Here is a 24,201-nt window from a genome sequence, read left to right on the forward strand (position 1 = left end):
GGTAACAACAACAATAATAACAACAACAACAAAACAATGGGAAGCAAATAGATGTTTCTGCAAAAGTTGGCCAGGGACTAGCATATTCCACATTTGGCAGTTAATTTGATTTCTTTACACAGGACGTGAAGGCTTCATTTCAACCACTAGAAGAACTTCCCCAAACATTAATTCACCATCCATGCGGCCCCACTGGGTCAGATAGTGACGGCGGTAAGAGGATGATATAACATGAGGGGCACCTGGGTGGCACAGCGGTTAAGCGTCTGCCTTCGGCTCAGGGCGTGATCCCGGCGTTATGGGATCGAGCCCCACATCAGGCTCCTCCGCTGTGAGCCTGCTTCTTCCTCTCCCACTCCCCCTGCTTGTGTTCCCTCTCTCGCTGGCTGTCTCTATCTCTGTCGAATAAATAAATAAAATCTTAAAAAAAAAAAAAAAGGATGATATAACATGAAAACAGGAAGGCGAGCAGCCAATTAGAAATCACTTGAGATGATTTAATTCGCCTCTGCGAGCTAACACACACACACGAAGTACTCCAGAACAATAGTATTGAGGAGATCCAGAAAGTCTGTCCTTTTGTTTACCAACGAGCTAGTTTGCAGACTAAAAATATCCAGCTTTGTCTAACTTACAACTGCAAGATTAACGAAAAGCTTTCTCTTGATGCTGACTTTATGGTTTTCCACCTTGGAAATTATTATCAGTGAGAACCCACTGAATCTCTAAGCCCTTTCATCAAATCTCAATTAAATCAGTACAGATCAATTTTAAAGTCACTAAGTTTTTTTAGATTAAAAAATCTAGATTACTAGGCAGATTACTAGCACTGATTAGTAGTAAACCAATGTTTCTACATACAACGTGCATCATCACAAAATATCATTTAAGAGGTTCAAAAATTTTAACTTAAGAGACCAGGGGGCTACTCAGAAGAACTTCCCAAAAAGAGCTTACGTTTTCTTCCAAATATTTACACGTTAGTGGATTTCTCCTCATCCCTCAGCTTTTCTTGGAATTCAGACTCTGGCATATCAATCTACCTAGGTGAAATAATCCACATTTTCCAATTCAAACTTGGTATGTTCTCAAACAATATCTATACTCAATCCTCTATCAGAAAGATTTAAAGCTCGTTAAGCTAAAACAATGGTTAGGGCACAGAAACACAGACACACAAGTATTCAAGAAATGTGGCTAAAAAGCCAAGTCGATATTTGCAATCAGTATTTCTTTACACAAAATGGCCCTTTTCTTACAGGAGCTAATCAGGATGCTAATTACTTAAAGGACTTTGCTGTTGCCTTAGTAAATGACAGGAGATTTGAATTTTACAAGCCTGCTTAAATTTTATAAGCTATAAGTCTCAGGTAAGGTGAGGGCTTTAAAACCTACCTTTAAAGTGTTTTAAAATCCTGAGTGAACACTGCAGACAAGCCTTTAAAAAACTATTTTACTGCTTATTTTTCAAATGTTAACATTTCTGAAATTGGGATGCATTCACAATTGATGCATATCAGAGTTTACTTAGCAACATTTTTTCTTTCTTAGTAATGATATAAAACACAACTTCTATTTGTGGTGTCTTAGAACGGAAGCACAGTAATAAATACTTCAGAATAATATTCTGAATTTGGTCTCCCGGTCTTCAATGTGATTCGACGATTCTTTTCCTATAGAAATCGAGAACTAAAGGCTTCATCACTGCTCCCCAAAAGGCTAACAGCAGCTCTCCCGTTACTGAGTACTGGTATTTGAAGAACCAGAATCAACATCAGCACTCCCTCCCGTCGCAACAGGCCTTTTCCTGCCCTGAAAGTAAATGCTCCCGCAAGGCCTCTCACACTGGTGGCCTGACCCTGGCCTCCTGGGCTCCTCCCCTCTGATCTATGCTGACAACTGTGCTCCGGGTAGAACCTTTAGGTCCGCTCTCAGGCCCAACTCACCCTCACCCTTCTTACCATTCAGTCCAGAAAACACTCTGCCAACCTTGGCCCAGCTGCCACTTCCTTCATAAAGCCAATGAAATGTTTTCTGTGTCTATGACTAGTCTATGGACCACATCAGGCAAACACTATTGGGCCCAGTTGTCCCTAAACCTTTAGAGCAAGCTGAATGATTTATTAAGATACCTGAACTAGATCACATTAAGATAAAAAATAAAAGGCAGAAATCCATGTAATGAGCTAAAGGCTCTTTAGAAAATGTAAAGTGTTGGGGGGACATGTGGGAGGACAGAGGCAGAGAAATGTGAAGGGTAAAGAAAAGTTTTTAAGAAAAAAGTATAAGTCTTAATTTCTAGTTGTCTTGAAAAGCATGATATATACATGGGCATCAGCTTTCTTGCCAAGGAGAATCCGAATGAAGGAGATAATCTCTTGAGATCTCTTCTAGATCATAAATTCATTTAGGATCGAAGACATACGTGTTAACTTGGAGGCTAATGCGATATTAAACTGCATAGTTAATGAGCCGGGGCACTTGTATGAGCGTCACTTTTCATTTTAGTGTAAGAGAGAAACAGGAAAAAACATTCAACAGTGACATGGTAAGAATTAGGAAAAAATAATTAAGCATAGAAAATAACTTCTAATTACATTTTTTTAAGGAAATACTTAGGGCCTTTATAGACTAAAAAGCAATCCCTGTGTTAAATTCAACCAGAAGTGAAAGAGCTATGAAAAATTCTTGCTAATTACAACCTACTCAAAACCCTCATGAATAATTAATTATTCAAAGATCTGTACAAACTCTACAAGAGACTGGAACAACTATAGAGGGGGACAAATAGAGAAGAGGCTGTGACTCAGTCCCCCCGCCTGATCTCTCACTGGAGGTACACATGCCCACACCACTTTTTAAACATCTAGTTTAATCACTTTATTACCGCACCTTTTAGATACAAGAACATAAACAAGAGAAAAAAATGACTGGCTGGTTACACCATACCAATTACAACACAAAAATTTGCTTAGAAATCAAATTAGAATTGGAACTTGTTACCTAGATTGCCTCATAAAACTAACACACCATTACTTCTTTACTGTTGCTTTATTTTTCAATGGACAAAAGAGCTAAGAAAAATAATCCACTGGTTTGCCCAACTTAACAGGTTAGACTTACATTTTCTGGTTCGACACCAATGTCTTCACAAAATTTCTCCATGCCTTCAGGACCTACAACATCATCAGTGCCTGCAATGAAATGCAACCTTATATAAATGAAAGCCGACCATGTGTGCTGTTCCCCGTATACTAGTATTACACTGTTAAAATATTATTAAAGTAAACTAATAACAAATTAACCCTTACGGGCCATAATCCTTTCTGAAAAAAGAAATCACCAAGTATAAATTGGAAAATATTCTGGAATGTCTGTTACTTTTTAAGGGATTCAGCTCTGCACAATCATTTAAGTCAATTTGCTGCCATATCTTTCAACCTATGGACACAGGCTACACATAATTTGTGTCTAAAGATAAGGCTACCTGCGTCAACTCCTGCTCTTTAAAGAAGCTTAAAGCTCTACCTTATTTTGGTAATAATTTCCATACATACAATAATCTCTGGAAACCTAGCAGAGAACCACATAATATTCTTTACAAAATTAACTGGGAAATAACATAAGTGCTTCTCTTACATAGGAAAAAAGCAAGTAGTCTTTCTGTTCTTGATGAGGCAATAAAGCCTCTTTCTTCCCACTCTGGCTTCAGCTCTGTTTCCTCCTGAAAGAACTGCCTGCATGTTCTATCTCTACTTTACCTCCCATTCATTCTTCAACACTGCAATTTGGTTTCTGCTCCTCTCTCTATTGAAACTCTTCTTGCCAAGGTCGCCAATAACACCTTCACTGCCAAATCTAACAGTCAGTTTTTATTTTATCTGACCTCTCTGTGATATGTGAAACTCTGAAGTTCCTTCTTCACAAAATTTGCCTCCTCCCACAGCTTCTGGAAGTACCCTCTCTCATCTGGTTTTCCTCCTACTTCTCTTTTGGCTTTGTAATGTGTTCCTTTGCTTCCTCCCAACTTGTTAAATTTGATGTGCGGAGTTCCATCTTGAAACCTCTCCTAGTCCATTCTATACCCTCTGCCGAGGAAGTCGCAACGATGCTCGAGCTCTCAGGCCCACACTTCCCCCTTAGTTTGGGACTGTCTACCTCGTCACCGCCTGGCTACACCCTCTCCTGCTTAACTGCCACAGCTAAACTCATCTTCTGCCCTGAGCCGCCTCCTGCATTTCACATTCTCAGTCACCACTTCACTGAGTGGATCATCTTTCCACGCCACACTTGCTTATCCTCCTGTAGCCTGTCTCAGCTGGTGGCCCCACCAGAAACAGAAACCTGGGACTCATCCTGGACTCTCCCCTTCTCCTACTCTCTCCACATCTGGTCAGTTAGCAGATGCAATGCCAGTTTTTCCTTCCAAATATTTCTTAATTGCACCTATTCTGTGCTGGCCTGTTCAGGCTTTATTCTCTCACGCAGACGATCGCAGCAATCTCCTCAGGATCCCCCGAATTCCACAGCCCCATGCCCTCTGACCCAACCTGCACACGGCCACCTAAAGGAGCCATCCCAGACCTAAATCCCATGCTGGCTTCAAGCCCTTCACTGGTTCCCCACTCCCTGAAGATGAAGTCCAAAGTCTGGCATATCCAATAAGGTTCCCTATGATCTAGAGCCTCCCTTCCTCTTCAGCCTCCAATCTCTCCACCTTTGAATTAAGTTTCTTGAAAATAAATGAACCAATAAGCAGTACTCAATGAATAAAAACTGAGACCCAGAAAACACTTACCTGTGGTTTGCTCTGCACACAGGTCCTGATACATACTCAACACCAGACTGTCATTTGTGGCCTCAGCCCATCTTCCTCTCCCTTCCCCAGGTTAGCTGGCTGACTCGTTCAGTCTTGAAGACTGAAACCAGACAGGGAGTCCTCCCTTCCTCCCCACCCCCACCTGCAGAGGCTGGGAGGGGCAGTACCTGTGACCCCGCGATGCCAGGAGTACTTCTCTCGCATGTGGCACATCTGCGCTAAGTTCCAGCTCCCCTGTCTTCCCCTCTGAGTTCCTCCAAAGTAAGAGCTATTGTATTTCTAGTGGAAGCTCAGCACACCACCTGGCACGGAGCAGTTGCTTTCAGACAGTGTATTAAATGAATGGATGAATAAGCGGAATACAGGAGTCACTCTACAATCTCTCCACAGCCTCTAGATCTGGCAAGTTCCGCAGAATCCACCATCTTCATAGGTCTCAGTTTCATCTGGGTAACATTTACTGGACACACCATGGACCTATGCGCTGCGGTGGCTGCTAAAGATTAAAAAAAACACGGTCCCTGCCCTCCAGGTTTCTTTTCTTTTCTTTCCTTCCTTCCTTCCTTCCTCCCTCCCTCCCCTCCCCTTTTTTTAAGTAATCTCTACACCCAGCATGGGGCTTGAACTCACAACCCCGAGATCATGAGTTGCATCCTTAACCGACCGAGCCTGTCAGGCGCCCCAGGAGTAATTTCAATACAAAATAATGATAAACAGAGGCGCCTGGTGGGTATGGTCAGTGGAGCACGCAACTCTTAATCTCGGGGTTGTGAGTCCAAGTGCCACGCTGGACAGAGAGATTACTTAAAAAAATAAAATCTTTAAAAAATAGCAATAATAAAGCACAATAAATGCATAAGGTGGCTGTCCTCAACAAAGGATGAATATTAAAATCACCTAGAGGGCTTGTTGGAAAGTCTTATGTCATTTCTCTGCTTCAAAGCCTTGGCTCCCCTAAAGTCAAACTCAGGCCCTTCCCTTGTAATGTGGCCACGGCAAATATTTTTTCTGCATGCTGTTATTTTCCTTTTAATCACAAATGCGCTGTTTTGTTACCAGATGTTTTGTTTCATATATTCAAATCTGTTACCCTTTTCTAGGATTTTCTTTTTTCTCCTTTTATTTCACAGGTTTTCTATGTATCCCTAATTTTCTTATCTTGATTACTGGGGGAAAAGTTACTGTTCAAACAAAAATTTAAATACTGAAATCTTTAAATAATAAATACTTAAATATTAAATATTAAGACAATAATAGAAGTTATTACCCAAATAAAAGATTACTGTATTTTTAATCCAGTTATTTTTTTGCTACATTAATACACAAACATGATATAAAATTCCATTTAAAAGTGAAAAAATTAGAAAGCAAAAGTTTCCCCTCTAACCGCTCCCTCCTCCTCAGAGACAACCATTTATTAAATATTCCTTTAAATAACCTTCCTAAAATCAGTCGTTTATAGAATTCTACATGCATGGAATAGGTACATGTTTATTTGCTGTTTCTGTTAGTCCGTGAAATCCCCTGTGGCTTTCCAGGGAGAATTTGATCATTTCATCTCCAACTGATGTTCATTTTTGCCTTCTCCTTTCCAATGACTTATTCCCTGTTCTTTTTATCTCTTTTCTAACAAAACTGGCTCATCATTTCCAAAGCAATGCCAAATAAGCACCGCTATTCTTCACGCAAATGAACATACATTTAGCATTTGACCACCTGATGGGCTGCTAGCTGTGGCTTCGAGAGTGCACATACCCACACGTGTGCGGTCAAGCATATATTCTACGAATGGCACATGAATACATCCGCAACGGAAAATACTCCAACAGACAAAGTCAGGGCGAAACGGACTACCCTTTTCTTACCAGTCCAGCACGTATCCTCTCAAACTTTTATGCCCGTACTTAGGTATGTGCAAACACACAATGAAATCACTTGTAAGGTTTGTTCACACACAAGGGTTCATGCTAGGCCTATGAATCCTGCACCCCGCTTTTGTCCCTGCACGTGTCTGGTGGTCTCCCTGGGCGAGTGCCTGCACACGCACTCTGCTAAGGGGCCCGTCTTCCATTACCCCACTGCACGGGAGTACGTGTACGGGTCACCGTTCTGGCCGTCGTTCTGCTACTATAAAGAACTGCAGCTACGAGATCCAAGAAGAATTCTTGGATCCTATTTTGCTAAGAGGTTTTGTTTTTAGGAACAGACCTCTTTTTTTGGTATCTACTGAGAGGACCCCTTGGGAAGAAGTAGTTGCAGATGTGAAAGAAGAAGTTATTTTATAATTCTTCTAAAATTCCTGTCTTTGGTTTCCATTCCTCCTAACTGAAAAAGGCTCTCTTGCCATAACCTAACCTTACGAGCCTTACGAGGCTTCCCCAGGCCTATGCACAGGGCCTTGGTGTGTCTCGGCTGACTTCCCCACCTTGTCCACCCTCCAGCCTGGCCACCGATGCCTCTCTCTGCCAGCATTCATCCCAAAGAGGACGCTTCTCAGTCTGTTGGCCACACTGGAAAACGAGCTGAGTGCATCCCAGACCCTGGCACACAGCAAGCCCTCAAAGGTTTGCTGAGGTAACTGTGCAGCCATCACGTTAAGTTCTCCAGGGTTTTTCCTTTCTTGCAGATTCTATGCAATGTCACTGTCATGTCACCTGTATACACTTGCATCTGTTGTTTTTAAAGAGCAAGTTTTTAACCATATGACTTGCAGTGGCATGACTCTGCCAAAAGTAGCATTTTATCCTAAAAATAGTAAAATACAGCTTGTTAATCAACATAATTTAAAAGATACCCATGATTCTGCTATTTAAAACACCTTTTCTCTTTTTGCTATGATCCTTCTCATGCACACATTTCGATCTAGTTGTAATCACGTTGTCCTTTGGGATTAGGATTGAATTTACCCCAAATTTATCAATTCACTTGTAGAATTCAGTCATCTTAATTCCAACATTAAGAACTGAGAATTCTTAATTCTGAATATGTAACTGGCTACCACATGAAAGAGATGATTTTAAAAAGTTCTATCTAAAATCCTAAACTGTGGAATACCCTGGTAACAAGGTAGTGGAGATACATCTGGAAGGCAGATATACTGACAATAATCTAAAAAAAAGTAGTCCTCCCACTTTCCCCACCATCTTAAGCAGGGGCCCCTCATAAATATATTTAACCTTTTTTCAAGATGGCCCCGGGCCCTCCTGGTAAAGCTTCCATAATGCCACCGTGCTGCATTCCTGAGGCCAATGAGGCCACACGTCCCCATGTCGTCTTTAGCCTCTATTCCCTTGCTGACAGACCGCTTGGTCACTTAGCATCTGCTCCTGGTCCCTAATCTCATTTTGGTAAACCAAAACACAATCCTGTCACAGAACTTAACCCAATATAGAAACGAAGGGCCTACAGTCAGGACTAGGGAGAACTTCTACAATCTACATATGTGAGTTTCCCTGTAACTCTGAAATCAACGTTGGCATGGGTTTGGTTTAATTCCTTATTCTTAGGTATATTTCAGAAAGTGGAAGTTATTAGGTAAATTGTTTACATAAAACTGGTGATTTTCATTTGAATGAAAAGAAATGGGACTCCAGTTTCAGACGCAGGTCTAAACGACACTCCCCCACCTTCCTTTCTCAAGTGACTGAGAACTCAAGTACCAAAGTATAAAAGGGAGTAAACCTCTAACCACAGAGACCCGGAGGAAGAGCCCCCAGTGGAGTAGGTTCCATTTCTTAAATCTCTGAGAATCAGAAATGGAGCTGATCGGGATTTTAAAAGGGGAGAGGCTGTATCCTAGAATGTGTAAAGGAGTGCTGGGGCTAAATGGCCAGGGAGAAGCGGGGAGGAGCGGGGCTCAGGCTGCAGGAGCCATGGGCAGTGGAGGGCAGGGTAAGGAGTGGAATGGAGAACTCTGGGAAGAAGGGAAGGAGCACCCATGTGAAAGAACTATACCAGCAAGGGCCCCACCGCCCCTCCACCCAGCCTGCATTAAGGTGCAGGGAGTCAGCCCAGCCAGCTAGCTCTTTCCTAAGGAAACAGAACTCACCAGGGGTCGTAAAGCCTTCCTCTAGCTAGCTAGCACCCCCGGGGGCCCACAGCCTTGCAGCCTGCCCCCACAGACTCATCCCACAGCACAACCTGACAGTCGCCCTGGGTCATCTCACCATTTGCTTTTCTTGAATAATGATCGACCACTTTTATTCATGTGCTTGGGATATGAGAAGTGAAAGCAGGTATCGGCTGGAGCTCCTAATTATTCCCAATTTCAAGCCATTTTCCCTACTAACACAGGAAAAGAAGACAAAATGGGGGTGGGGGTAAAAATAGGGATAGCCACACCCACAAAAACTTTTGCAGGGATGAACTGCAAGGAACCACCTGGCAGGGATCTCAAGGAACCTAAAGAATGTGGCTTAATCTTTATCCCAAATGTCACCTTCCTGAGCCAGAGAAAAGCAAACAAGAAGGAAAACTGTAGCCTGCTCTCTTTTTAAAGGACACAGAAATGTGGCCACGCTATGGAAAAATTATGTTTGCTTGTAAAGGAAGACACATACGCGCACAAATTAAAATAGCTGTGCTCTGATGGTAGAATTAGTGTACTTTTTGTCTGTTTAAAACTTCCTTTTCATAACCCACTTCGTGAAAATCAATGTAAAAAGCCCTCATGATCAAAGTGATACAGATAGGAGAACACTTTTCCTTCATTTAGCACCCATGTATCAAACACCCGACAAAGTGCCAACCCCTTTTCCAAGGAATACAAAATGCCTTCAGGAGATTTTCTCATGATGTAACATGGAAACACATACATTCTAGTAAGTGTCTGTACTAAGGTCCATGCCCGGCAAACAAAATCCAGCTCAAATTAGTTCAAGTAACGAAGGGGACTTCATCAGAAAGATATTGGGGTAGCTCACGAAAATCCAAGGACCTACAGGAATCAGGACCACGTCCTTTCAAACCTACCACCAGAAGAGAAAGATGCTCTTCTCCCAGCTTCAATCTGAAAATCCTGGGGAATCTTATCTGATTAGCCCAGCCTGAGTTACTTCCCAGCCCCTGGAACAACTTCTGTGGCCAAAGGGGCAAGGCTCTTATCAGAAAATGAATAGGGTGAGGTAGGAGATGGGGTGGGGAGGCAGAGGGGGAGGGATAGGTAAGATTAGACCACAGGAGGAGCCCTCACTCTGACACCTAATAAAAGGGTATGGGAACCAGTTATGAAAATGTCCTATGTAAGTACAAAGAAGGCTATTATGCTAATGAAGGGGCTTCGAAGATGTACAGCAAGAACTGTCAGATGGCAAAGAGGAGAGAAAACACTCCAGGTAGAGGGATGGTGGTGAGTCAGTTAGTTGTCTTTTAACCTGGAGGGAGCCGGGAGGCAAGGTTGGGGCGGAGTGTTAGGGAATGACATGTCTGATCTGTTCAGTGTTTTGTTTTTGTTTTGTTTTTTAAATAAGACCACAGGAGGCCCATGAAACCTAGTTGGGAGCAGAGACAGAGGACAGGAAAATCAGTTTGAAAGGGGCTGAAATCGTCAAATGTACAGGCTATGAGAGGGCCAGAAACACAGCCAAGAGGAAGGGTAGAAAAGCCTTCAGCTCAAACTTGTCTGGAAATAATCCTTTTCTTTTTACACTGCACACAGCCACAGTGACAAACAGCCCTGGATTTCAGTCTGATATTATCTAACCAGTTATTGTAAGCTGCAAAAATACGACTGAATTTAAGCCATTTTAAATGACAAAACCAAACATTTTCTACCAAATGATCTTTCAAAATACACACTTAATATAAGAAATTCCATTGCACATAAGGTTCAAAGCTGCAAAGCTTATTTTAACTTCGATGTCCAAACCAAAGAGTCACCCACTACCAGCATTCTAAATAGGTTTCCTAGCAATCCTGAGTATTTCTCCCAAGTGCATTCATCTTTTCAGTTCCCTTCCAGTGTTCTGAATTCTTTGGCTTAGCTGCTGGCTATAAATAGGACATTTGGTGATTTGTTTCGACTATGTTCCCTCCCTCGAACAGGAAGAGACGGCACACAAACCACACTAGAAAAGTACACATTTTTCATTCTTTAATCTTCCCTAAGGTAGTCCTTATTTTCATGAGGGTCAGTCTCAGAGCATCTAAATAAGGACCTACCTGCATATTCGTAGAACCACTCTAAGCATCTCTTACTTGAAAAGGCTTCTTCTTCAGTCTTTATTCTGGTTGAATCATATTTCCTATACATGCTAGAAATTGAGAAAGGAGTCTGAAATTATTTAAAGATGCATTGTTTCTTTTAAGTAGCAGATAGTTTTTTTTTTTTTTTTTTTACCCAAACCAGACATCTATTCAATCAGTATTTCCAGTATACTTTAAACATCCTGCATTTGGAATGTCAGCTTTTCCAACTACAGTTTTAAACACAGTCAGACCCAAAACAGAATTAAATGGTAAATACTTGATACAGGTTTTGTTCTAATTAACAAGTAATCAGTAAAGACTGATTTAATTTACCCCCCTCTACCTCACTAGCCAGAACGAACTACAGAATGAGATAGTGAGACGCAGCCAGAAACGGCTAAGGTGGTTCCTTCCAGCGATGACCCTAGAACTCACTCCGTCTCTGCATTAAATTCTCCTGACTTTCATGTCTTACAAGTCAGGGTGGGCACAGAACACAGTCTAAGGAAGAACCTGTCAGTGTCGGACACATCAAGGGAACATTAAGCAAATAAAAAGAAACATCAAATTATGTCCAAGCCTCCAGGAAAAAAACCTCAGGAGAGAGAAGTACAGGAGCCTGGCTTCTGCCCCTCTCACAGGAGCCTGGCTTCTGCCCCTCTCCTGTCATGCCCCACGTGTGTGGAAACACTGAGCATACACTGCAGAGCCCAGTCAGGAAGCACGGCAGCCTCCTCCTGCAACAATGCGATTTTGGGCAGGAATTCTCTATTTTATGATGACCAGGGGGCTAAGAACCAAGATGTTCTCTATCTGGGGAGGGGAGAGAAGGCAGGATCTTTAAAATACTCATTTCAATAGAAAAATTATGAGTATATGCTTTTTCTTTCGCTCATTTATATGTAAATTGTCTAAATAGGTGTGTGTATACATGTATGTATACATTAACACTTGTGAATATAGTTTCAATTTATATATTCTATATTACAGAGATCACACATAATTACTTTTAATAAGTATTTATTCACAACCTAGACATTCACCAGAATATCTGTATATACCCCTGATTAGAGATTCTGGGTTTTAATACCCACCACGGCTAGAGGGTATTAAGATAGTGAAACTGCAAACCACCAGTTGTGTATTTCTTCCATGGTAGCCGAGGGTTCAAATACACAGTTTCCAATCCTGGGCCGAGACATTTTCAGCTCACAGTCTGTCACTGGTCAACAACATGGAGACCTACATAGGACTCTGTAATGCCTCAAAGTACTCTACATAAAAAAGGACAACTGAACACCATTCAGTAAATAAAAGACAAATACTGATACACGTTATTACACGGATGAACCTCAAAACCACCCTGCTAAGTGAAAGGAGTGTGCCACAAAAGCCCACTCACATGAAATGCCCAGAAAAGGCCAATCTGTAGACAGAAGCTGGAAGGGGGGCTGTAGGACCTGGGGGTGGGGGGGGGAGGACTGTGAATGGGCATCGGCATCTCATTGGGGTGGTGGAGATCTTCTAAAACTGGTTTGTAATGACGGTCGCGTACCTCTTAACTACCTAGTAGAAATCACTGAATTGTACGCTTAACGTGGATGAACGCTGTGGTATGTAAATAAAGTTGTTTTTAAGAAAGACCAAGAATGAAACTCAGCTAAAGCTACAGACCCCTATTCCCTGGCCAGTGAGACGCTACCGGTAAGAGTACCTCACACCCTCCTGCAACGCAGCTACCAGTTTTTACACCAGCTTCCTCACACGGAGTTATCCCAGACTGTGGTGAGAAATCACAAGTGCTACATAGGCAGTCACCAACGGCTAGGTGATTACCAGCACTTAACAGTTCCACGACAGGAACATCGACACCACCAAAGTAGTATCAAGTGACCTCACTTCCCAAAGTGGGACATCACCGGTCTAAACACTGCTGGTGATTGTCTTCCCAGTCCCTGCTCTCTTCCTAGAGCTCACATTTTCTACGCATCTGGGATAGGAAGAGTGCTATCATTTTCACATTTGCAGAGTCCATCTCTCCATCCTTCCAACCGAGGTGGAGCACATCAAGTACCATGGCGAGACAAAACCAGAAAAATCTCATCTAGTCCCCTTGACGTACAGATGTGAATATTCAAGGCCCATGAGTGAAGTAACCTACACAGCCAGAAGGGAGGAAAATGGAAAAAAGGCAGAAAAGATTGAAATTATGATGTTAAAAAACAAAAGGAGCAAAGAAAAAGTGACTCATGAAAATCAAGGTGAAAGAACTAAAGATGCTTAAATACACAAGTCTAACAACTTTTAGAGTTACCAAATTAAACAGTTCACTTGTCTGAAACGGAAGTGGTTTGCACAGTCTTATTTTTCACGGTTTCTAGCAAATTCTCACTCTTCTGAGACTCCACCTCTGCTCTGCTACCGCTCTGAGCAGGCTCAGGGGGACCGGGCCCTGCGGCGCTCCCCAACCACACGGCCCAGGTCCCTTGTGAAAGCAATTACGGATTCCTGTGGTGGTGTTTGGTGAGCGAGACCCTCTTAGAGAACAAATACATACCAATCCTGAGGTCCTCAATGGGCACAGACGGCAAGCCCTTCAAAGGAAAGAAAGAAACTCTACACCAGTTTTGGTGGATCAACGGGCTAAGATAAAACTTCAATTTCTAAGAACTCAACTTACCTAATTTGGTTTTGTTTTATAAACCCACATGTAAAATAAATATGACAAGATAATTACACTTTGAAAGTGTGCCTCTTTGATACACGTCATCGAGTCTGAGCTACTGTCTCTGCAACATACCCATCGTGTCTACTTTTCTTGGCGGATAAGTCATCTCCAGACGCGGGTCTTCTCTTTTTCCTCGGCGGCATCACTTTACTAAAGCAGTCTGAAGAGCTGCAAGACCGCAGGCTTCCTAGGGACACAGAGTCACAGGGCAAAACAGCAAGTTTAGCCACATCCTAACATTCCCAGAGAATGCCACCCGCCAAATTAAGAACGTTCATGGCTTGTATTGTAAAGGATTTAGATGTTATCTGTAAATGTTTTAAGGTGGAAAAAGGGTTTTTAGTTCCCCCTTGGGAAAATGTTATAGTCAAGAAATAAACCTTGCAATGACACAAGTGAGTTAGTACTGCCCTCCCCCCAAACCACATTAGAAACGGAAGTTACCCCCATTTCCATTTACTCTCCAAAAGCACTAATGTAAATCATCAAAGCTTTCAGTCTCTTTTATATGTCAATGTTCCTTCAAAAGGAACTGCACTGCTATCTCATTTGTGTATTTCATTGGGCAAGGCCAGATCAACCAGTAACCTTGAATCTAAGATACAAACGAGCACATCAGTCCCAATATTCAAGCTTCAAGGGATATCTGATCTTAGAAAAACAGGACTTAGATTTTTTGGACAGAAGCCTGACAGGATCTTGAGCAAAATTTCCACGATAATTTTTAGTTTGTTTCTGCCACTTTCGGTCAGGATTTTCAGAAACAAACTTTCATTTGGTGAAAGATATTAAAAGGTAGTATCAGACAATCCCAACGTGGGATATGTACAGGGACCGTACTGTGAGCCAGGCCCTGCTCTTAACACTTACACGATGTCTTCACTTGTTAAACCTCCTACCAGGCTTATGAAAAGAGAATCATCATTACTGCCTATGCTGATGAAATAATGGGGGCAGGGAGAGGTTAGGTTTAGTGGCAAAACTGGAATTCAAACCCAGACAGTCTTGCTTCAGATGGTCTAAAACCATTATGAATTACAAAACAATTATAATTAAAATGTGTCCATCCTGGCACAGGCGCTATCAGACACACCATTTGGGTCCCTCAATAACCCCAAATGTCAGCCAGGGCAGAGATAATTATCTCTGCTTGACAGATGGGAAAAACCAAAGCTTGGGCTTTCGAGTGATTTTCCAAGGTCCCAAAAGTGTTTAGGGGTGAATTCTGGACCCCCATGTCTCTCCTCCTTCCACCAGTCCCTTGATAGAAGGCCCTGGGCTCTCACTGAGGCAGAGGACAGAGAGAGCTTACGGGTGGGTGCTGGTGTCTGAATGATGTGCATTCAGTAAGTTTTAGCTCTCCCCCTACCTACGTGGCCTGGTCAATCACTGACCCATTCTGGTTCCTCATTTAAGGAGTAGGAACTGTGATACCTCCCTCTCAGGATTTTTATGGAGAAACACACCCAGTCGGTAAGTGTTTCGGTGCCAAGCACTCTGTGGAGATAGATGTTGGGGGTATAAATAGAAAGACAGTCTAACTGCAGGAACAGAGGGACGCAGGCAGTGCCCAGGCTGGACCTCAGTGCTCCGGAGCCCTCGCAGGCCCCAGTGGGGTAGGTGTTGCCAGCACCCCCATTTCCACAAACGAAGAAATGGAAGAGAGATGAAGCCATGGCCAGAAAGCAGTAGGTGCGGTGGATGACAGAAGCCAAGCAGCTCGGCAGCAAAGCCCCGGCGCTCAGCCACTACTTACCGTCGCCTCTCTGAGGCTGTCCCGGCGGGGACTGAGAAGCAGAGACTCAGGACAGAGCCCCGGTGAGCGTGGATGTGTGAGGGGCTGGGAAAGACCATGGCAGGGAGAAAACCTAGGACACTATCATGTCCTACAAGCCAAAGGAGGAGAGGGTGTATAGAGGTGTGGTCAAGTGCACCCTGGGGTCAGCTCAGGGAAGGAGCGAAGGCACCCACCAGACTGAGCAATGAAGGCCCAGAGCAGGGGTGGGGGCGGTCTGCAGAATATAAAAGGATGTCCTGCCTAGTTGGAAAGCCTGCCACACTGCTCAGAAATAACGATGTGTCCAAGAAATAGCAAGTGTTGGCGAGGATATGGGGCAAAGGGAACCCTCATGCACTGTTGGTGGGAATGCAAGCTGGTGCAACGACTCCAGAAAACAGTATGGAGGTCCCTCAAAAAATTGAAAATAGAACTACCCTATGATCCAGCAATTCCACTGCTGGGTCTTTACCCAAGGGAAACAAAAACATTAATTTGAAAAGAATATATGGACTCCAGTGTTTGCTGCAGCATTATTTACAACAGCTCAGATATGGAAACAACGTTAAGAGTCCAGCACTAGATGAGTGGATAAAGAAGATATGGTGTATATACGCAATGGAATGTTATTCAGCCATACAAAATAATGAAGTCTAGCCATTTCCAACAACATGGATGACCTAGAGATCATTATTCTAAGTGAAATAAGTCAGAAAAAGATAAAATATGATTTCACTTACATATGTAGAATCTAAAAAACAAAACAAATAAAAACCCAAACAGAAACAGACTCATAAATACAAAGACAAAGTCGGTGGCTGCCAGAGGGGAGGTGGGCTAAATAGGTGAACGGGATTAAGAGGCACAAACGTCCACTTATAAATGAGTCACAGGGATGCAAAGCACAGCATAGGGAATACAGTCGATGATACTGTAATAACTTTGTATGGAGAGAGATGGTAACTACACTTAGCCTGGTGAGCACCGTATAATGTATAGAATTGTCATATCAATATGAAACGAATACAACATTGTATGTCGACTGTAATTTTAAAAAAGGAAGGAAGGAAGGAAGAGTGGTCTGTCTTTTTTTTTTTTTTTAAGATAGGAGAGTGGTCTGTCTTAAACCTCAAAGCTCACTTTCCCTTCCTTGGATGTCTCTGTATAAAGAAAAGAGCTTCATTTCTGGGCGCCTGGGTGACACAGTCAGTTAAGCATCAGACTCTTGATTTCAGGTCAGGGCATGACCTTAGGGTCTTGAGATTGAGCTCCGCATCAGGCTCTGCGCTGATTCTTTCTCTCCCTCCCTCTCCCCCTGCCCCTCCCACCCCGCGTACTCTCCCTCTCTTAAAAAAGAAAAAAAAAAAGTCATTTCCTCCAGTACTGGTCATAGCTTGGTTCTGAGCACTCATATGGCAATAACCTCTCCCTTACACCAGTGTCTTCAGAACATGGAGGAAAATGCACTATATCTCCTCAGCCCATGAGGAGCACTGGATAGTCAGCACACTACTAAAAATAATATCCACCAATATCATACCTCCTATCTGCTTCCTCATGGACAAACTGGTATAACGTCTGGCTTTCACGGAGTCCTACTTATCAAGAGTATAATTTTTGGTAAACATACAAACATTGTAAGTTAACTTTTTCAACTTTCTCTTATTTTCTTCCTTATTGATGAATGTTTTCTGTGAAAAGTTTCACAAACTAACACAAACCACATCAACAAAATACACAGCACACAACTCAAGGCTTACGTGCCCCAAACCTGCTTCCCTTCCCCCCAACAGAGCTCCAGGGATTCTACCCGAGCAAAAGCAACAGCTAGGGTTTTTAAGTGCACGTACAGAAGCACCCGTGGGTTTGCAGGGCCCCATTTGGTTCACCTGTGCACACACAGCAGCTAATACAGTATCTTGGTACAATAATAACAAGATACATACGTTACTAAGAATCCTACAGTAGACGCCCGATAAATATTTGTGAAATAAATGTGTTCCTAAAACATGTGTAAATCAAATTCTACTTAAAGAGTCAGTACATTTCCTCAGTACCTTTCCAGATATTTAAAACACCAATGAATAGATTTTTTTTTTCTGTTTGTCAGTAAAATAAGCACTCAACTTTAAGTCTCCTAGCAAGTAGGATTTTTTTAAAGAAATATATTTGAGAATGTTTGCTTCTTAAAATAACTCTGTAATGTCTTTTTATAATAAAAATTATACTCATTTAAATGAAAATTATACAAATTTGTATTTATTTGTATCATTAAATTTAGGCTTTACTGACTCAGAATTTATATCACTTAACCTACTTCAACTAACTTTATCTTTAAACTAAAAAAAAAAAACCACTTACGAAAATGTTATGAAATGTTGTCTACTTCAAAGAATGGACTGTTTTAACCCCCTAAAAGTATCCAGGTAAGTACAATCCATCTGGCATTACAGATGGAGGCAAAATATCAAGGCTGACATTTTAAAGAATAATTCTTTTTTTTTTTTTTTTTTTTAAAGATTTTATTTATTTATTCGACAGAGAGAGACAGCCAGCGAGAGAGGGAACACAAGCAGGGGGAGTGGGAGAGGAAGAAGCAGGCTCATAGCGGAAGAGCCTGATGTGGGACTTGATCCCGGAATGCCGGGATCACGCCCTGAGCTGAAGGCAGACGATTAACTGCTGTGCCACCCAGGTGCCCCTTAAAGAATAATTCTGAAGCACTTTCAAAGTTATCCTCACAAATCTGAGAGGTACTATTACCATCCCAATTCGATAGATGAGAAAAATGGCCGATAAAGCTAAGCTCCTAAAATCCCCAGATCAATAAATACATAACAAAGAAAAACAACTTCCAATAGATGAACTTTAAGAAACCCCAAAATTCATTTGAAATGATCAGAGCTGCAAGTTTTCATTCTTTGCCAATCACCCAAGAAAAAGCAGTGATGAAAAAGATTTTAAAGATCCATCTTACATCATGAGAAATATTTGGCAGATATATTATGAAAGAAGAAGAGCCTTTGGATCATAATACTAAAGAAAGAGGTAGAGGAGGAGAAGAATCTCAACAAGCAATCCCAAACTATAACTCACACTCCTTAATATTATCCTGATCTTAATATTATCTTGATGTTCTGGTGTTCAGTCTCAATATTTCTTTTTTTTTTTTTTTTAAAGATTTTATTTATTTATTCGACAGAGATAGAGACAGCCAGTGAGAGAGGGAACACAAGCAGGGGGAGTGGGAGAGGAAGAAGCAGGCTCACAGCAGAGGAGCCCGATGTGGGGCTCGATCCCATAACGCTGGGATCACGCCCTGAGCCGAAGGCAGACGCTTAATGACTGAGCCACCCAGGCGCCCCTAAACCTGTTATTCTTAATAAACAGCATCTAAGTAGGTGCTCCACTGCCTTTTCTTTTTTAATCTTCTTGTTTTGGGGCCTCAAGAGGTCCATAAAATTAGAGAATCTGTCTGACTTTTCCTAACTTGGTGTAAATGCATGTTCTAATACAAAAATCTCACTGTCTATTCGTTTTGTTGAGTTTGTTGTATTATAACCTTGTTTCACTTAATAACATTTTACACGGTTCACTCCGCCACTTCAGTACTTTTTATATGGCTGTTTCACCTCACTATTCACTGAACAATGTCACAAAGACACAGTGATTTCGGTTGATAAATAAATCACATTTCAAAACACCTTTCCAGTACCTAACGTTTTCTTTCATTTCCTGGAACAGATCATTGAACTACTTGCTTGCTTGAGTGAAACTATTAGTGTCTAAATGTGAAATTTTTATCCTACTATTTAAGACAAAAAAAAAAAAAATTCCGTTCCTTTCTCTCTAAATACTGACTTCTGACATCTATCATGTTTTTCCTTACTCATTGTTTTCTGTCCTCTCCATTTGGCTTTTTTTATTCATTCCCTATAATTTGGATTTGGGGCTACTTGTCTACGATTAACTATCTCTGTCTCTCCCTGTTTTTCTTTTTTTTGGTGGGAGGAAGACTGAAAGCACCAAAGAAAAGTGTTAGAAGGGACAGAGCAGGAAGATAGCAGCCTCTCTAGCGCTTAGGTTTGGCTCTTCCATATACAGTTTCTTACAGATATTGCCGAGACTACTGTTGGGCCAAAAGATTCGAAGCAGCATTATGGTGATTAACGTTCTCTCGGATTTCCAAACATAACAGATTTTATGTTGTTTAATTTCTAAAGCATACTCTGTCAGGTATGGTAATCACGAGTGATGCTATAACCAAATGGGGAAATGTTAATGAAATGGACTATTCTAAGAAATCGCTAATGCTAATTGACACTGACGGGCACGTACGAGGTACCAGGCCTTGCACCAGCATGTTACATACCAAACATCACACACAGCCACTGTCCCCAAGGGTGAGAGAGGAGGCATGAGGCCAAATACATTTTTCCACTTTCATTTTCTTAATTATAGCTTCCAGTTATTAAATTGCCACATTCAGGTTAAATATTTAGACATAAAATTACTATAGTAACAATATTCATTTAAATCTAAAGTTCAGAGTTAACTACATAATGTACAAGATCCAGAACTTAGAGGTTTTATTACCTCAGCTAAAGAAGAGACAACCTCAAGGCTGTACCAACACAAAATTCAGTTTTAAATCAAAATTGTGCTAACTCTTAAGTTTTAAAAAATCCTCAGAGCCCACCAACATATTGATTCAGAATTGGAGAGAAATGTGCTTTACTTCTGAACTATTAAAACTGGCCCTGAAAATTTTATTTCAGCATTATTGGTAGCAGCCGAGTCACACAGACTTAAACGTGTATCAATAAGAGGCTGCAGAAACATATTACGATATATCCATGAACTTTAAAAATGCAGAGACATTAAAATATAAAGCACATGCTTTATAAATGTGCTACTATAAGAAAATCGAGATATACTGAGTGACAAACACAAGAGGCACATACAAATATATACTGTTTGTGGGGGAAATATCATCACCATTAGGGAAACAAACATAAGACTGTAAGAGTTACCTCTGCAGAGTCAAATGTGGAGTACTAGTGGGGGATGAAAGCTGGGGGTAATAAAATGGAACAGAAACTTCCATTTTTTATTTTATACCTTTTTGACATTTCTTTCAAAACCATGTGCACACATTGTATTAAGCAAATTACTTTTGATTGCCCTTGAGTTGCTTTACTGACACAGGAAGATCAGGTGAAGGGAGCCTCTGTGGCCTGGCCTTCTAGGACAGTCCTGGCACAGACTCTGCCCCCTCTCCCCGCACTTCTCTCACTCCTTGCCCCAGAAGAAGGAGTCCGATCTAATTAGTGGTCCAGGAGAAAGGGCTGAGCAGAAGGGGCCAGCCCCATCTGAACCCCCTTTCAGGTTGGCCTGCCAGCAGAAGTTCATAACGGGTGGGTTGGAAGAGGACAGCAGGGGTGCTGGCCTGTGCTTATCTAGTTGTGGTGGTGACTGGGTGTCGGGCTATCTAATTCAGGTGAAATACAGAAAAGCCTCTGCATTCTTGCTATACATCGAAGCTGTGTTTGCCAACAAAACTGTGACTTCAATCTTCATTTTGTGTCTAATTTTCAACTGATTCTGAACCAATCTGGGAAAGCTCTAAATCCACAAACCTCCCAGATATACCATTAAATGGAAAAAAGAAAGATGATGTGCACATATGTACATTATGATCTTACAGATGCTAAATTTTTAAAAGTACTATAAAAGTGTATGCATGCATAAAAACGTCTGAAAGAACAAACATTAAACAGCATGCTGGGGCAAGGCCGGATTGGGAGACGAGGAGGAGGACTGTCGCTTTTTACTCCATTCACTTCTGTGCTACTCAAAATTCACCAACAAGCATGTATTCCCGTATTACTATGGTAATTTTTCAAAAGTTTAAAATACATTTTAATAAGTTTTGCTGGGAGATGTAGTAACCACAGATCAAATACAGGTTTCTGCACTTTAGGGTTATCAACAGTTTAGAGAAGTGGTTCTCCAAGTGTGGTCTCCCGACCAGCTGCATCAGCATCATCTGGGAGCCCATCAGAAACGCAAACTCTGCAGCCCCAGCCCAAGCCCACAGAATCAGAAACTCTGGGGGTGGAGACTAGCATCTGTTTTAACAAGCCCTCCCTTGAGGATTACAAGCTAGCTAAAGTTTAAGAACTACAGGACTGGAGAACTGTTTATAATAATCGGTTCAATTTTCCAATTCATAAATCCTCAAGACCTATACAACACATACACCCAACATCCTACCCATCTATCAAATTATTTTTCATCTCAATTCAATAAGCATTTGTGGAATACCTTTCAAACTGCATTACTGTAGTAAGTTTTTAGTATAAACTAAAATACTTTAGTAAAGAAACAGTGCTGTGAAACCACTAGGGAGGATTCCCAGCCCCTTGAAAGGGACTGAAATACTATGACAAAAACCAGAGCCCCACAACGGAGATAGACCGCTGGGAAGGAGCTACAACATGGCTTCCTTCATACACCCTGAAAACACCCTCAACCAAGTAACAACTTGTTAGTGTATTACAACACAGATCATTCTCAGCTAGTATTTCTGCTTCATAACTTTATATTACAAAGCTTATTTAAAATTAAGCAGTACAAGCATTTACAGATACCTGTTGGGTGATCGTCTTGGCCAACGTCTTCTGTTAGATTCTGCAAGAAATATGTTCATTATTACCAAGAAATCACACACTATACAGCAAGTTTTAAAATTCATAAACATTTTCATAAACAGCTGATATCTTAATATCTGTAATCTGAATTTTTACCAAATACACCTAAAACAACTACTTTAAAGAGCTAGTAGTTTTGTCTTTAAAAGGTGGACTTACTAGCTTATTAAGGGTGTGGTAGATCTTATGAATATTTGCCAGTGTTGAGAGATGAGAGTTCAGCTGGAAGTCTTTAAAAGAAAAAGAAGAAAATTCAGTGTCATTTATTTCCCAGGCTGCCAAAACAGTGTAAAAGAGGAAAACTCAGAAGTGAAGAAAAACAAATGGTCTGATACCATTGAGTAGTATTCTCCATTAATTTGATACTTATTAAATAAAATACAACATGCAACTACTGACCTATCTCTTAGAAATAAAGTCTGGCAATAAAGTTAAATTCCCAATCAAATGTTTAAGTTCATGAAATTTTCATGAGAACTGGAAGGTAAAACAAAAATCCTTCAGTAGTTGTAAAATCCTACCAGCCATGAACCTGAACGTAAGAGGAAAATGTCAATAATGTTAGCAAATTACACAAGTCACACAAATAGAAGAAAGATCTCAAAAGGAACATGTTCACTTTCTCTTTCCTTTTCCCTTTCTCTTCCCCAGAATTACTAATACAGTATCAAATCAAGCTCCTGGCAAGAAAAGAATAGAAAGGCATCTCAACCATTTGGCATTTCTTGTAATATATTTATTTTGTTGGCTCTTATACGAGAGAGAGCAAAAATGGAACCTAAGTCCCTCCCCTCCCCTCAAGCAACACAGACAAATCAAAGAACTACACTGCAAGCTAAGCCCAGAGCCCGGTGATGGAGCCTATAGTTACTGGCACTGCGATATTAAAAAATGCCACAAACCCAGGAATGCGGAAGCAGAAATCATGCTCATAAACCTGTCCAAATCAAAGAACGTTATCTCCCATCATCTCTTATAATTTCAGGATCACGTGTTAAAACCATACATATATCTTAGAATCCCGCACAACATAAAACTTTCAACTGATAGGCTTCTGAATCTCTACTTTTAAATGTTTCTTATGGCTTGCATACATGTTAGGCTACATAAATATAAGTTAAAACTGTACACATAATTTTATATTTGAATAAACAACAAAGAAGTATTTTCATAAAATATCAAGATTTACACTAGTTCCTTTACCATCATAAAAGTTAGTCTGGAAGTAACATTGAAAAGATACTGTAACTCCCCAAGTTAGGCCATTCTGATATAAAAGGGAAAAAATCGCCTTTCACTGGAATAGTTTCTTTAGGACATGTATTGGGTGCAAAGACTAGACCAAAGAGCAGACACTACAATACAAGTTGTCTGTGCTGGGCTGGGCTCTGGGCTGCTGCTCCGAGTCTGGAAAGCAAGCTGACTTCCCTGCCAGTATTTAGAAAGCTTTACTTTCTCTTCGAAATTGTGCCAGGAATCCAGTCCTATGCTGGCCTGTAGCGCAGAGGGGCTGGCAGGCAGCAGAGCCTCTGGCACTCACACGTCACTGTTAGGAGCAGCAGGCCACACTTGCGCGTGCACACACACACACACACACACACACACACACACACGTACTGTTCCGTCCCACCTGGTGGCAGCCATGGTCAGACGCTCTGCTCACAGCCATTGAGAACTCCCCAACTAACCAGATTTTTTGGCTGAGAGACAACCAGAGCAGGGCCTCAGACTCTAAATGGGTTTGACTACAGACAAGTTAATTGTTTAGCATCTGAATGGTTTAGCCATACTTAAGGTAAATGGTGACATAATGTGGCCCAGAATCCTGATTTTCCATCTTCATTAGCTCAGTTGCACAGAAAAGGTTCAAGAAAGCATTTGGAGTATGTGAACATATATGTGTGCATTTATTTACATTTATATTTAATAAACATTGATGGGCTCTCTAAAGCTAGGAGCAACACTCCTCCCCTGATCC

General features: G+C 41.4%; 1 protein-coding gene across 5 annotated transcripts in view; it reads right to left on the reverse strand.

Annotated features, from left to right (window-relative positions):
• Window positions 1-24,201, reverse strand: part of DCUN1D4 (defective in cullin neddylation 1 domain containing 4) — a 67,197-nt gene that overhangs the window by 24,690 nt on the left and 18,306 nt on the right. For all 5 annotated transcript variants that reach the window (XM_040625059.1, XM_040625058.1, XM_040625061.1 and 2 more), the window contains exons 2-6: window positions 22,383-22,453; window positions 22,164-22,203; window positions 13,806-13,920; window positions 10,979-11,070; window positions 3,124-3,194 (exon numbers count right to left, since the gene is read on the reverse strand). In XM_040625059.1, coding sequence (XP_040480993.1) covers window positions 3,124-3,194; window positions 10,979-11,070; window positions 13,806-13,920; window positions 22,164-22,203; window positions 22,383-22,453 — 389 coding nt within the window. The remainder of the gene's footprint in view (window positions 1-3,123; window positions 3,195-10,978; window positions 11,071-13,805; window positions 13,921-22,163; window positions 22,204-22,382; window positions 22,454-24,201) is intronic.

The sequence above is a fragment of the Ursus maritimus genome, unplaced genomic scaffold, assembly GCF_017311325.1.
Source record: "Ursus maritimus isolate PB19 unplaced genomic scaffold, ASM1731132v1 scaffold_8, whole genome shotgun sequence".
Taxonomy (NCBI): domain Eukaryota; kingdom Metazoa; phylum Chordata; class Mammalia; order Carnivora; family Ursidae; genus Ursus; species Ursus maritimus.